Source organism: Esox lucius, chromosome 17 (genome assembly GCF_011004845.1).
Source record: "Esox lucius isolate fEsoLuc1 chromosome 17, fEsoLuc1.pri, whole genome shotgun sequence".
NCBI classification, from domain to species: domain Eukaryota; kingdom Metazoa; phylum Chordata; class Actinopteri; order Esociformes; family Esocidae; genus Esox; species Esox lucius.
Window position 1 is genome coordinate 8,841,696 of NC_047585.1, and position 15,303 is coordinate 8,856,998.

Genomic DNA, 15,303 nt, shown 5'->3' on the forward strand with positions numbered 1-15,303 from the left:
CCTGCTTCGGTTGTACAGGGACCTGACAGCCCTTAGCAAAGGACCCAGGACCCCATATTCCCCAAGCACCCTCCACAAGATGCCGCGAGGGACACAGTCGAATGCCTTCTCCAAATTCACAAAACACATGTGGATTGATTGGGCAAACTCCCATGAACCCTCCAACACCCCATAGAGGGTATAGAGCTGGTCCAGTGTTCCACGGCCCGGACGAAAACCACACTGTTCCTCCTGAATCCGAGGTTCTACTATCGGCCGTATTCTCCTCTCCAGTACCCTGGCATAGACTTTCCCGGGGAGGCTGAGAAGTGTGATCCCCCTATAGTTGGAACACACCCTCCGGTCCCCCTTCTTAAAAAGAGGGACCACCACCCCGGTCTGCCATCCCAGAGGCACTGTCCCCGACCGCCACGCGATGTTGCACAGGCGTGTCAACCAAGACAGCCCCACAACATCCAGAGACTTGAGGTACTCAGGGCGGATCTCATCCACCCCCGGTGCCTTGCCACCGAGGAGTTTCTTGACCACCTCAGTGACTTCAGCCCGGGTGATGGACGAGTCCACCTCTGAGCCCTCATCCTCTGCTTCCTCAATGGAAGAAGTGACAGCGGGATTGAGGAGATCCTCGAAGTATTCCTTCCACCGCCCGACGACATCCTCAGTTGAGGTCAACAGCTGCCCACCTCTACTGTAAACAGCGTTGGTAGGGCACTGTTTCCCTCTCCTGAGGCGCCGGATGGTTTGCCAGAATCTCTTCGAGGCCAGCCGATAGTCCTTCTCCATGGCCTCACCAAACTCCTCCCAGGCCCGAGTTTTTGCCTCCACAACCACCCGGGCTGCAGCCCGCTTGGCCTGTCGGTACCCGTCAGCTGCGTCAGGAGTCCCACAAGCCAACCAGGCCTGATAGGACTCCTTCTTCAGCTTAACGGCATCCCTTACTGCTGGTGTCCACCACCGGGTTCGGGGATTGCCGCCTCGACAGGCACCGGAGACCTTACGGCCACAGCTCCGAGCGGCCGCTTCGACAATGGCGGTGGAGAACATGGTCCACTCGGACTCAATATCTCCAACCTCCCTCGGGATCCAGTCGAAGCTCTGCCGGAGGTGGGAGTTAAAGATCTCTCTGACAGGAGACTCGGCCAGACGTTCCCAGCAGACCCTTACAGTACGCTTGGGCCTGCCGAGTCTGTCCAGCTTTCTCCCCCGCCATCGGATCCAACTCACCACCAGGTGGTGATCAGTTGACAGCTCCGCCCCTCTCTTCACCCGAGTGTCCAAGACATACGGCCGCAGGTCAGATGAGACGACAACAAAGTCGATCATCGACCTGCGGCCTAGGGTGTCCTGGTGCCACGTGCACTGATGGACACCCTTATGCTTGAACATGGTGTTCGTTATGGACAAACTGTGACTAGCACAGAAGTCCAATAACTGAACACCACTCGGGTTCAGATCAGGGGGGCCGTTCCTCCCAATCACGCCCCTCCAGGTGTCACTGTCGTTGCCCACGTGGGCGTTGAAGTCCCCCAGTAGAACAATAGAGTCCCCAGTCGGAGCACTTTCCAGCACCCCTCCCAGAGACTCCAAGAAGGTCGGGTACTCTGCACTGCCGTTCGGCCCGTAGGCACAAACAACAGTGAGAGACCGATCCCTGACCCGTAGGCGCAGGGAAACGACCCTCTCGTTCACCGGGGTAAACTCCAACACATGGCGGCAGAGCTGGGGAGCTATAAGCAAACCCACACCAGCCCGCCGCCTCTCACCATGGGCAACTCCAGAGTGGTGAAGAGTCCATCCTCTCTCAAGGAGTGTGGTTCCAGAGCCCAAGCCGTGCGTAGAGGTGATCCCGACTACCTCTAATCGGAACCTCTCAACCTCACGCACTAGCTCAGGCTCCTTCCCCGCCAGCGAGGTGACATTCCACGTCCCTAGAGCTAGTTTCCGTGTCCAGAGATCGGGTTGTCTAGGCCCCTGCCTTCGACTGCCGCCCGATCCTCTTCGCACCGGCCCCTTATGGTCCCTCCTGTGGGTGGTGAGCCCACGGGAGGGCGGCCCCATGTCACCCGTTCGGGCTGAGCCCGGCCGGGCCCCATGGGGGAAGGCCCGGCCACCAGGCGCTCGCATACGAGCCCCAACCCCGGGCCTGGCTCCAGGGTGGGGCCCCGGCTGCGCCATACCGGGCGACGTCACGGTACTCATAATGTTGTTCTTCATTAAGGGGGGTTTGAACCGCTCTTAGTCTGACCCGTCGCCTAAGACCTGTTTGCCTTGGGAGACCCTACCAGGGGCATATAGCCCCAGACAACATAGCTCCTAGGGTCACTCGGGTACTCAAACCCCTCCACCACGTTAAGGTGGCAGTTGTCTCTAAGAACATGACAATGAAAATTGTTAGTCCCCTGGATGGATAATGACCCCAATGTTATGGTTCAGAATTGATGCAAAAAGGTATCAAGTCAGGCTACTAAGCTGGTAATGAAACAATGTGACTAAAGTAAGAACAAGTGATATTATCAACACCAAGCTTGACATTCTTTCAGCGTTTAGGGTTGAGGAAAGATTGACTACTTCCCTGAGAAACATAAAATAACAACCCTTAAAGTACAGTATGTTGCATACACTTCAAACAGACCATAAATACAGTAGGCAGTCTTTACATGTAGTCAGGTAAAATATAGGGAAAGAGCGAAGCAACTGTCTGCTGTCATTGGGGACATTTCGGAGAGAATGATACACGCAGAGAAAGGATTTGGGTTCTGCATTTACTAAGTAAATGTGTTACTACTAATTCACAATATGCAACAGTGACCACCATTACAAAGCTTTGCATATATTCATATAATTTGTGCTCCTCCATTGTATTCACCTTTCCTCATTTCTTTTGGGTATTATGTTTGCAGATGTGTTTTATTATTGTTGAAAATACATTTGAAATCATTCTGATAAAATGTAATTATGATCATGATTTAGTTCAGGCAAAGAAAATGCGTTAAGCTTCTCGGTTGACAGGAGTCAAGGAAAATGTAAGTTTGTCCATTGTTCCAAGAAAGGCTAGCACGCAATTGGAAGAATCTGTAACATACTCAGTCATATCTTTTATTATGCTAAACAAACAAAAAGGGAATCAGGATAAGAACATTAAATAATGTGTACAAACTAATCAACATTTCAAGTAATCAAACTTACATCAAGGGAAGCATTCTCACTGATTCTTTACTTTTAGGTATTTTATACCAGCAGTTGTGCAGAGCCATGCATTCAGAAGGTCTTTGAGAGCTGTTTATACTAATGCCATATAGTAATTAACATTTAGGGGGCACAAGTAGCCCAGCAAATCCGACTGGATTTAACCCATTTAGCCAGCAAGGTGAAAAACCAGTGGTTCTGTCCCTGAGCAAGGCAATTAACCCTTTGTTCCAAACAAAAAATATGTTCTCAGTCAAATTGCTAAATCTTTTTTTTTTATCACATGGGTAGTATTTAACTACCTAAGTCAAAGTTATAAATAAGAACGTTTTAGATGGATGTGCATTAGTGTTTTCTAAGCTATTACACTGTGTCTACACTAATACCAAGACGATACCTGATTGTTTTCTTCAAAGCTATAAAATATTGCTTGTTTGGCAATGTGACATTAAGTACAAAAGGCCATGATTGTAGTATGTTATGATACCAATTATTCAATGATACTTTAAGTGCGTCCATTACTTCAAGGATCAAGGAGAGGAATGCAAAGAAGTCAGTGCTAAGCACAGCCAACAGCACATTCCTTTGACAGTCTGCCTCAATTTGCTCCAGATAGCACAGATTTCAATGCTTCACTGGAAGATAACAGGAATGTATTGTAGAGGAGAACGAGGATGGAAGACCTATTTGGCAGATGCATAGCTGAGATGAAACCTCTTCTTTGATCGCGATGAGATCTTCTCCATGTTCAGATTGTTTTACAGGTTAGAAACTTTTTCCTGAAAAACAACCAAGCAGAAACATAAAAAATATTTATTATGGAACCAAATTGAAGACATTATGGGTTAATGAGACAAAAGTGAATTCACGGCACAGACTGCCTGCCTCCCAAAGCAGGTAGTTATTTGATAGTTTGACAGGTATAACCTGAGGCACTGACCCATGCTAAAGAAGACTTTGAGCAATAGTAATTTATTTATTTCTAAAGATAACAATTAACTTTGATTTTACATTATAATATGTATATACACAGAATAATAACATGGCAACCCTATATTTTCGAATAGTGCCTTCCTTTAAGTTACTATTATTATGTGTTCATGTTCATTCATTTCTTTATTAAGAAGGCAGGGTTTTACAGGTAGGCGGGGCTGTTTATCCAGGTGGGATATCCCACTGTGAGGAGACAGCTCTGGGGAGCCTGTTGGGACTGCAGGGGTGTGCCAGCAGGGGAAACCAAGGTTTCTCAGGCCGTAGCTTTTATAAAGTGGGGTTTTGGTCGGCATAGGTCACTTTCGGCTCCACCCCTGTGTGTGTCAGAGAACCGTGTACCTGTGAGATGGCCTGAGAGAGTGGTAAAGCGTCTATTGTTAGGATTTAGGGCGTAGACAGTGGCCAGCAGCGATCTGTGTTAGGTTAATACATTCTACCCTGTGCTCTCTACCTTTGACTCCATTCCCGGATTCAGCCTCCCCGCCAGTGCTGTTACACTGGTGTCAGGAGTGGGATCGGTTATCGGAGAGGCGTGTCTCTGTGAGGGACTTGATATAGTGAAGCGTGAGGACTGGCTCTCCTGTTTGGTGGGGGTAGTGTAGAACCCTTGGTAAGACCACTACTCACCCCTCCAAACGGAATATAGAGCCCTTGGTAAGGCCACTACTCACCCCTCCAAACAGAATATAGAGCCCTTGGTAAGGCCACTACTCACCCCTCCAAACGGAATATAGAGCCCTTGGTAAGGCCATTACTCACCCCTCCAAACAGAATATAGAGCCCTTGGTAAGACCACTACTCACCCCTCCAAACGGAATATAGAGCCCTTGGTAAGGCCATTACTCACCCCTCCAAACAGAATATAGAACCCTTGGTAAGACCACTACTCACCCCTCCAAACTGAATATTCTTATTTGGAGCAGCGGGAAGCCTGGGGAGCTGAAGGTTATGGGTTCGAGACACTACTGCCATTATACAATAAAAAAATACTGTACATATAGTGGGGAGAACAAGTATTTGATAACCTTCAAAATCGGCAGTGTTTCCTACTTACAAAGTATGTAGAGGTCTGTAATTTTTATCATAGGTACACTTCAACTGTGAGAGATGGAATCTAATTAGCATTTTATTGCATGACTTAAGTATTTGGGCACTCTGATGACACAAAGCCCCTCTACCGGTCATGTGACATGTCACCCAACAGGGTGGTCGAAGTGTTATCCTGCAATTGTCCTGATGGCACTGAAAAGTGCATGTCACACTCCCTGTCCCCAGCAGAACAGGGCTATTCACTGGAGAAAGAAGCCCTGGTCTAAAATCATTTCAGCACAGCACTATTGTGCCACACCACAAGCCACTACTGGGCTTGCAAGAGGAAGACACTGAAGCACTGAAGAGGCTGATGTGTAGCATCCAGCTGTGTGTTTATGGGATAGCAAAAGCAATTACAATTTGTCAAATTACAAAAGTTTATTTCATTCAGAATCAGTCATGAAAAATTTATATTTTCAAAATCTGAGAGAGACATTTTCATGGTATTTTAGGTATATTTCGAGGAGAACATGTTTGTGTTAATAATGGTGTGCTGGCAGGTCACGGATCATCATCTACAGTGAGAAAGGTTCAGTAAGCGAAATCATCTGGTATCTAACTACTTAACTGCTGCTACTGATTTCCATGCAGCATGTCAAGCATTAATTATGGTGAATATATACACTTGTTTCGTCATAGGTAGAATCAAATTCTCTACGCAGTATAATTATTTCTGTTAGGGAGCGGTACCTGTTTTGTAGTGATTATGTAAAATATACTGTACCATGGGGAAACATTAACACAACCGGTTTGCACCTAGGCTAAGACTTCTTCCATTGCAGAGGTTGAGGTAATTCATCTAAAACTACAGTAATACATCGGCTTATTACAGCCGAAGGCAAAGTCCTCATTGGTTTCTGAATAGTGGAGAATGCAAACAAACAATGACCTGAGAAAATTGAGTTATTGATGCCTTTTTACACAATGATAGAGAGTTGGAGAGATGATGTGCCTTATTTAATATAATCAATAACATTAAATGTCACAGTAAAATATGCAGAGGGGTCATGGGCTGGAATTGTGTGATATGTGCAGCAGAAATGTGATTCGTTTTCACTCTCCAGATTCTATTAATAAGCTAAAAAATATTTCTCTACACAAACACCAATCACCCTTGATAATTAGGTAAACATTTTGCCCACTTGCATGTCACAATCTGACATACACTCACCTAAAGGATTATTAGGAACACCATACTAATACTGTGTTTGACCCCCCTTTGCCTTCAGAACTGCCTTAATTCTACGTGGCATTGATTCAACAAGGTGTTGAAAGCATTCTTTAGAAATGTTAGCCAATATTGATAGGATAGCATCTCGCAATTGATGGAGATTTGTGGGATGCACATCCAGGGCACGAAGCTCCCATTACACCACATCCCAAAGATGCTCTATTGGGTTGAGATCTGGTGACTGTGGGGGCCATTTCAGTTCAGTGAACTCATTGTCATGTTCAAGAAACCAATTTGAAATGATTCCAGCTTTGTGACATGGTGCATTATCCTGCTGGAAGTAGCCATCAGAGGATGGGTACATGATGGTCATAAAGGGATGGACATGGTCAGAAACAATGCTCAGGTAGGCTGTGGCCTTTAAACGATGTCCAATTGGCACTAAGGGGCCTAAAGTGTGCCAAGAAAACATCCCCCACACCATTACACCACCACCAGCAGCCTGCACAGTGGTAACAAGGCATGATGGATCCATGTTCTCATTCTGTTTACTCCAAATTCTGACTCTACCATCTGAATGTCTCAACAGAAATTGAGATTCATCAGACCAGGCAACATTCTTCCAGTCTTCAACTGTCCAATTTTGGTGAGCTCGTGCAAATTGTAGCCTCTTTTTCCTATTCGTAGTGGAGATGAGTGGTACCCGGTGGGGTCTTCTGCTGTTGTAGCCCATCCGCCTCAAGGTTGTGCGTGGTAGATATCAGAGCTTTAGCTTGGATATTGTATTTTAATGCTCCCTGATAGATTTTCAATTAATTTGAACAATGTGCCTTTTGGGAGCGAAATGAGCTGCCATTTTTAGATGAACAGAGCCACAACAGACAGCTCGCCACAACAGACAGCTCGCCACAACAGACAGCTCGCCACAACAGACAGCTCGCCACAACAGACAGCTCGCCATCACTACACTCAAATGCGGAGGAATGAAGAACTGTCGCATGCTCTAGAATGAATCTGTCTCTCTGTAACTATAACTTTGACCATTATCATCATCATCACCACAGGTCTGGCATTTAGCATACTTACCATAGTCATACTAGCCCACTTCATTCAATTTATTTTAACAACTACAGTAATAATTGACTTCAGACATGTAGATTGTTATGAGATGACCAGATAAGCATTGCCTGTTTTTTGGCAACAGTCCCCATACTTGGTGATTTGTCCCCAGGTAAAGTGGTCCCCAAATATGTCTCTAGTTAGCCCACAGAAAGAAATTCTGCTGTTACTGAACTGCAAATTTACTTTCTACAAAAGGTGAACAAATCTCAACATGTCCTGACACTAACAGGCTACTCAAGATTGGCAACACAACATCTAGTGTCTGACATCATATTTTAATTGAGGAAGTGTGATCATATTTATCATTTCAGTAGAAGGCTAAAAGATATCCTAAATGCCACCAGACTGCTTATGTCAACAGTGGACTTTGGCTATGGATGACAATGAACTTTCAGTTTCCTCACCAGCTCATTTAGAAACTAAAGTCCTGCTTTGAGATCTATTAAAATAAAGGTTCACATTGTGCAATGTGATTTTATTTTCTTATGCATTTTGGTGACGTTTAATGGATTAATACAAAATGTTGGTTAAACAAAAGCGATCATGTCATTACTTATTTCTGAATATAACCGTTTCCAAGTTCTAAACCAGAACAGTGTCTGTTAAACTCTGACATTCTTCCCATAACACAAGAATAGCAATTTGCACGGCACAAGTATAATCAGAGGACCGTAGTACACTTCTATTAAGTGGAAAGTAAATAAGTATTTATAGTCTTTGACATGACACTCCAAATGAAGCTCTAATGCATCCTGTGTACTTGGATCATCCTCTAGAAGTCTTTAGCACTTAATGGAATTCCACATGAGGGAACTTCAATTTGTTGATTTTGATAAAGACACACCTGTCCATATAAACTTCCCAAAGTCAGAGCAAAAATCAAGCAAAGAAGTCTACATATACCTTACATATACCTTTGAGAATTGAGGCATAGCTTTCTGAAGTTTATGAAAACAAATTGTTATAAAATGAAGTCCCCAGGAGCACATATGGCTCCATCATTGTGAAATGGAAAAAGTTTGGAACCAGCTGGCAGTCCGGCCAAACTAAGTAACCTGGCAAGAAAGGCCTTGGTCATGGAGGTGACCAAGCACCCAATGGGTATTCTAAACATGCTTCAGAGGTTTTCTGCAGGGATACTGCCAGAAGGACATCCATTTCTGCAGCACTACATCAATCAGAGCTTTATTGTAGAGTGGCAAGTCAAAAGCCACACCTGAGTAAAAGGCATATGACATGCCAGCTGACTATGACAGCATGAAGAAAAGGATTACCTGGTGATTAACTGATGAAACCAGAACTGAAAAGGCCAATCACTGTTTGACAAAAAAAAGAAAAATTTACCAATAATCACCAGGCAACACAATCCATCAAGTGAATGGAGTTAGGAGCACGATACCAGGGTTGAGGGAAGGTTGAAAGGAGCAAAATACAGAGAGGTCCTTATTTAAGGATAGTGATCATATGAAGCCATTTATTATCACATAGTTGTTTGGCTCCTTTTTAAAACACATTGATAACAGAAATCACCCAAATGGCCCTGATCAAAAGTTTACATACCCTTGAATATTTGGCCTTGTTACAGACACACAAGGTGACACACACAGGTGAAAATGGCAATTAAAGGTGAATTTCCCACACCTGTGGCTTTTTAAATTGCAATGAGCATCTGTGTATGAATAGTCAATTAGTTTGTTAGCTCTCACGTGGATGCACTGAGCAGGCTAGATACTGAGCCATGGGGAGCAGAAAAGAACTGTCAAAAGAGCTGTGTAACAAGGTAATGGAACTTTATAAAGATGGAAAAGGATATAAAAAGATATCCGGTGCTGTTCAATCACTTATTAAGAAGTGGAAAATTCTGGGATCTCCTGATACCAAGCCAAGGTCAGGTAGACCAAGAAAGATTTCAGCCAAAACTTCCAGAAGAATTGTTTGGGATACAAAAAAAAACCCACAGGTAACTTCAGGAGAAATACAGGCTGCTCTGGAAAAAGACGGTGTGGTTGTTTCAAGGAGCAAATTACAACAATACTTGAACAAAAATGAGCTGCACAATTGAGTTGCCAGAAAGAAGCCTTTACTGCGCCAATGCCAAAAAAAGGTCCAGTTACCATATGCCCGACAACACCTTGACATGCCTCACAGCTTCTAGCACACCAATTTTGAGTGATGAGACCAAAATAGAGCTTTATGGACACAACCATAAGCATTAAGTTTGAAGAAGTGTCAACAAGGTCCATAGTGAACAGAATATCATCTCCACTGTGAAGCATGGTGGTGACACACTGATGTTTTTGAAGGGTGTGTGAGCTCTAAAGGTATTCGGAATCGTATGAAAATTGACAGGAAGATGAATGCAGATGTTATCAGAAAATACTGGCAGATAATTTGCATACTTCTGCATGAAAGCTGCACATGGGACGCCCTTAGACTTTCCAGCATGACAGTGACCCTAAGTACAAGGCCAAGTTGAACCTCCAGTGGTTACAGCAGAAAAAGTTGAAGGTTCTGGCCATCACAGTCTCCTGACCTTCATCAAGCCACTCTGGGGAGATCTCAAACGTGCGGTTTGTGCAAGACGACCAAAGACTTTGCATGACCTGGAGGCATTTTGCCAAGACAAATGGGCAGCTATACCACCTGTAAGGACTATTACAAAAGACTACACACTGTATTTGATGCTAAATGGGGCAATACACATTATTAAGAACTATGGGTACGCAGACCTTTGAACAGGGGTGTGTTCATTTTTTTCTTTGTTGCCATGTTTTGTTTTATGCCATTCTGTTGACCTACAGTGGGGAGAACAAGTATTTGACACACTGCCGATTTAGCAGATTTTCCCACTTAGAAAGCATGTAGAAGTCTATAATTTTTATCATAGGTACTCTTCAACTGTGAGTGGTGGAATCTAAAACAAAATTCCAGAAAATCACATTATGATTTTTAAGTAATTAATTTGCATTTTATATGCATGACATAAGTATTTGATACATCAGAAAAGCAGAACTTAATATTTGGTACAGAAACCTTTGTTTGCAATTACAGAGATCATACGTTTCCTGTAGTTCTTGACCAGGTTTGCACACACTGCAGCAGCGATTTTGGCCCACTCCTCCATACAGACCTTCTCCAGATCCATCAGGTTTCGGGGCTGTCGCTGGGCAATACGTACTTTCAGCTCCCTCCAAAGGTTCAGGTCTGGAGACTGACTAGGCCACTCCAGGACCCTGAGATGCTTCTTGCGGAGCCACTCCTTAGTTGCCCTGGCTGTGTGTTTCGGGTTGTTGTCATGCTGGAAGACCCAGCCACGACCCATCTTCACGATACATGGCCCCATCCATCCTCCCCTCAATACGGTGCAGTCGTCCAGTCCCCTTTGCAGAAAAGCATCCCCAAAGAATGATGTTTCCACCTCCATGCTTCACGGTTGGGATGGTGTTCTTGGGGTTGTACTCATCCTTCTTCTTCCAAACACGGCGAGTGGAGTTTAGACCAAAAAGCTCTATTTTTGTCTCATCAGACCACATGACCTTCTCCCATTCCTCCACTGGATCATCCAGATGGTCATTGGCAAACTTGAGACGGGCCTGCACATGCGCTGGCTTGAGCAGGGGGACCTTGCGTGTGCTGCAGGATTTTAATCCATGACAGCGTAGTGTGTTACTAATGGTTTTCTTTGAGACTGTGGTCCCAGCTCTCTTCAGGTCATTGACCAGGTCCTGCCATGTAGTTCTGGGCTGATCCCTCACCTTCCTCATGATCATTGATGCCCCACGAGTGTGAGATCTTGCATGGAGCCCCAGACCGAGGGAGATTGACGTCATCTTGAACTTCTTCCATTTTCTAATAATTGCGCCAACAGTTGATGGCTTCTCACCAAGCTGCTTGCCTATTGTCCTGTAGCCCATCCCAGCCTTGTGCAGGTCTACAATTTTATCCCTGATGTCCTTACACAGCTCTCTGGTCTTGGCCATTGTGGAGAGGTTGGAGTCTGTTTGTGTGTGTAGACAGGTTTTATACAGGTAACGAGTTCAAACAGGTGCAGTTAATACAGGTAATGAGTGGAGAACAGGAGGGCTTCTTAAAGAAAAACTAACAGGTCTGTGAGAGCCGTAATTCTTACTGGTTGGTAGGTGATCAAATAATTATGTGATGCAATAAAATGCAAATTAATTATAAAAAAATAACAAAATGTGATTTTCTGGATTTAGATTCCATCTCTCACAGTTGAAGTGTACCGATGATAAAAATTACAGACCTCTACATGCTTTGTAAGTAGGAAAACCTGCAAAATCGGAAGTGTATCAAATACTTGTTTTCCCCACTGTACATTTGAATATGAATCCCACAGGAAATAAAAGACGTGTTTTGCCTGCTCACTCATTCTCCAAGGGTATACAAACTTTTGAGCACAATTTTATAACTGCCTCCTCACTACTGTTTGACACAGCTGTGATTACATTAAGAAAGAAAGGACATTTTTAAAGACTTATTTAAATACAGTCCCCTCTGTGGGAGTGAGAGGATGAGCATATATTTGTAGGCAGAAATGTCATCTGCCTTGAATTTGTCTTTCAGCGAGATGCAGATGGTGATTACTTGTGTCGTCAACTCACTGTTGTATGTTCAAAATCACCAAGACAAATGAAAGCTTTGACATTATAGCAATACGAGTCCTACAACAAGTGGTCTAACCAGTTCTGCCTACCGGATTTAACCAGTCAGTCCCAGTTGTATTCCCTGTAGACATAAGTGTACCATCCCCAAAATACTGAGAATGTATACATATTGTGTATTTATTTGGTACCCACCCATCCTCCTTGCTGGCCAATCCAGCCTGCCAGTCGGTTGTTGATGAAGGCTGTCATGGCCATTTTGATGGTGTCCTTTAATTCAGGACAGTTCTTCCTCGCATACAAACCAAGAGCCATGGAAGCCTTCAGCATCTGAAATTCAAGGGCGACCTCTGCTTTCTGGGCGACAGGAGACATACACAGGGAGTCCACACTACGCGCAAACTCTTCCACTGCCTAGAGGAAGGGAAGGGTGGGAACAGGAAGTTACCCAGAAACTTAAGGGATAAACCTTCTGTGCACAGTGATGCCCATTTAACAATGCACACCTTAAGTTAAAACTACATTGTGTTAGAATATAGCTTCTAAGCTATGACTAATAAACTCCTACAAACAGGAATATATTGAAGGAAAATAAGTGATACCATAAACAGAAATACTTTAATGGCCCTTTTATTGAGTCAAAATTTTTTGAGTAGTGAAGTAATCAGGCAGCTAGGTAGCTTTCAAAGAACCTAACAATATTTACTGACAAGCCAAAGTCCTTTTCTGAAAACGAAACTACAGTGACTTATGAGTCACAACCAAGCCTCAAGAATTGGACTTAACTTACGGTAAGTATGAAATGTAGTTCAAACTTTTGTTTAAGTAAAACAACTTTCAAGCCAACCAGAAACAATAACATGCTAGGGCAAATTTGACTACTAGTCTTTGAATCAGCTGATTTGAGGCAGGCCCTCAAAAGTCAGCCGTTCAGTGACAAAGTCATTGTGTCAAAGATAAGCTATGGTTGTCCTTGTTTTACAACCCGGTTTCCAAAGTACAGTTACAGTGTAAAATGCTAATTAAAACTAAATGCAATGATAATTTCTCTTATGTTTAATTGAAAATAGTACAAAGACCACATATTAAATGTTGAAACTGAGAAAGGTTATTTTTGGAAAAAGACATGCCCAATTTGAATTTGTTAGGGTAAACATGTTTGGTTACATTTTTAGGAGTAGCATGGAACAATGAGTCAAACAAGGCATGGAGCCCAAAAATCCTGTCAAGAGGAAATCTAAAATACAAAATACTTCATGGACAATAAAAGGTTTGATCTCTGCTTTATTCAGAGTGACACAGTGATTTTTATTACAGGGGCTGAATGAGCCAATCAGAAGCTAGGGATGATTAGTTGAAATACAAATGGATTCATTTAAATATTGCAATAAAAGGAAACCAAGAGAAACTAATTGTATATCATGTTGAACCTTGATGAAAGTTGGCTTTACATATACCCTGATGAGATGAAACATTATGACCACCTGCCTAATATGCTGTTGGTCCTCTGCATAATGCCAAAACAGCGCCGACCCGCCAAGGCATAGACTCTACAAACCACAGGACACTTTCTGGGGTCATCTGCCACCACGACATGAGCAGCAGATACTTCAGGTCCAGTAAGTTGCGAGGTGGAACCGCCATTGATCTGACTTGGTCTAGTACATTTCACAGATGCTCAATCTGATTGAGATCTAGGGAATTTGGAGGCCAGGGCAACACCTTGAACTCTAATATTTGCCAAAATGCATTTCCTTCATACACTGGCAAAATAAAATCTGGAGCCAAATATATAGACCTTAATGATAACGAGGCACATTGTTTCATTCAGACATCACATATTTCATTTTTCATTGTGTGTCTCACCTTTTCAGCTGCTGCTTTTTGGAGAATTTTGATATGAGGCTTCAAAAACTCAGAATCTAAGTTGTCAGCCACCTCCTTCAGTTTGTCTGCTATTACAACTGGATCAAAGTCACCATCATCATCTGCAACACACAGAGCTGGTCTTTAACACTGACATGACTGGTATCGACTAAAGTGGAGGCTTCCCAGTAAGACTTCTTCTAATCGACCATTAGGGTGGAAAACGACATGCAATCTATTGCAGAAATACTGAATCAATCATTCATTTAAGCCTAGTTTGGGGATTAATCAGTGACTTTCTTTCAACATTAACTCATCCCCAACTAATACCACTGAGCATTTAGCGTTAACATACAACATTGTAGCTATGTTAGTATCCAATTATTTTCTCCCATTCTCCTAATTTCTGAAGATAATTTTTTTTTTTTAAATATGTAGGCCCGTTCGCTGTAACTGTGTTTTAAGTCAATCAACAATGATAAAGAAATGACATTATGGGTTTACCTAATCCATCGGTCTGAAGGGTTCCGCACCTATAGTCGCTTCCATTCTGATCGTCAAACAAACAACTAACGATTTCATACGTTTGTTGTTCTATAGCATTGGGAGCCATTTTTGAATAATTCTGTTGACACTAAGCAGCGAGTGCAATCGACGGTTTACAAACCAGCCTACATAGTCCCAGGCGAACCATCGGCAACGCCTAGACTGGTAACCCGCCAGCAGCACTAACGACTACGTCAAAATCGTATTGTAATACGGAAACCTTCAAAATAAAAGCGTCAGTATCACTATATTGCATTGTGTATAATTCCTTTTGAAGAAAGCAAATTGTAAAGATTGGCCATTTTTAGATTGTTTTCTAATGAATGCATAGAGCAATTAATGGAAAAAGGCATATACGTTTTAAAATATAGATGCAACATGTGTTAAGTAGAGTAAGGTAAAGCTGTTATACCCAATGAGCATGGATAGATGAGAGCAGCTATACGTCACTTTCATCTCGTCCGAACGGCCACGCCCCCTTTTGGGGGAATGCGAGCGCGGCAAACGTGTGAAAGGCCACGGCCCAAAATTGTCAAAGTACTGGTACCATGCCCAAAAGCTGCTGCGTTGTATTTCGCCGTCGAATAAGATTTTTAATAAATAGTATTTTCTTCCCAAAAAAGTGAAGGACAGCAAAAGGAGAGCTCTATACCGGGATACATTTGGTTTTATGTTTGATATTCGGAGTTTGATCGTCAATACCTC

General features: G+C 43.4%; 1 protein-coding gene and 1 long non-coding RNA gene across 2 annotated transcripts; one reads left to right on the top strand and one right to left on the bottom strand.

Moving 5' to 3' along the window:
* Positions 1-3,068: 3,068 nt before the first annotated feature.
* Positions 3,069-14,779, bottom strand: LOC105027120. The gene is made up of 4 exons (XM_010899051.4): positions 14,557-14,779; positions 14,053-14,174; positions 12,382-12,600; positions 3,069-3,965 (listed from the first exon to the last, which is right to left on the bottom strand). Exons 1-4 carry the CDS (start codon positions 14,663-14,665, stop codon positions 3,945-3,947), a joined length of 471 nt encoding a protein of 156 aa, XP_010897353.1. The 5' UTR covers positions 14,666-14,779; the 3' UTR covers positions 3,069-3,944.
* On the top strand, positions 12,920-14,033 carry LOC105027119. The gene is made up of 3 exons (XR_829257.3): positions 12,920-12,977; positions 13,362-13,456; positions 13,713-14,033. It is a non-coding gene; the product is annotated as an uncharacterized LOC105027119 (long non-coding RNA).
* Positions 14,780-15,303: the final 524 nt, after the last annotated feature.

Bases quoted from the DNA above. Each gene is read 5' to 3' on its own strand.
- LOC105027120 (XM_010899051.4), bottom strand. From the start codon at position 14,665: ATGGCTCCCAATGCTATAGAACAACAAACGTATGAAATCGTTAGTTGT. The intron at 14,175-14,556 runs GTAAACCCATAA...TGTGTGTTGCAG, and splicing joins CCTTCAGACCGATGGATTAG to ATGATGATGGTGACTTTGAT. The intron at 12,601-14,052 runs GTGAGACACACA...CCCTTCCTCTAG, and splicing joins AAAAAGCAGCAGCTGAAAAG to GCAGTGGAAGAGTTTGCGCG.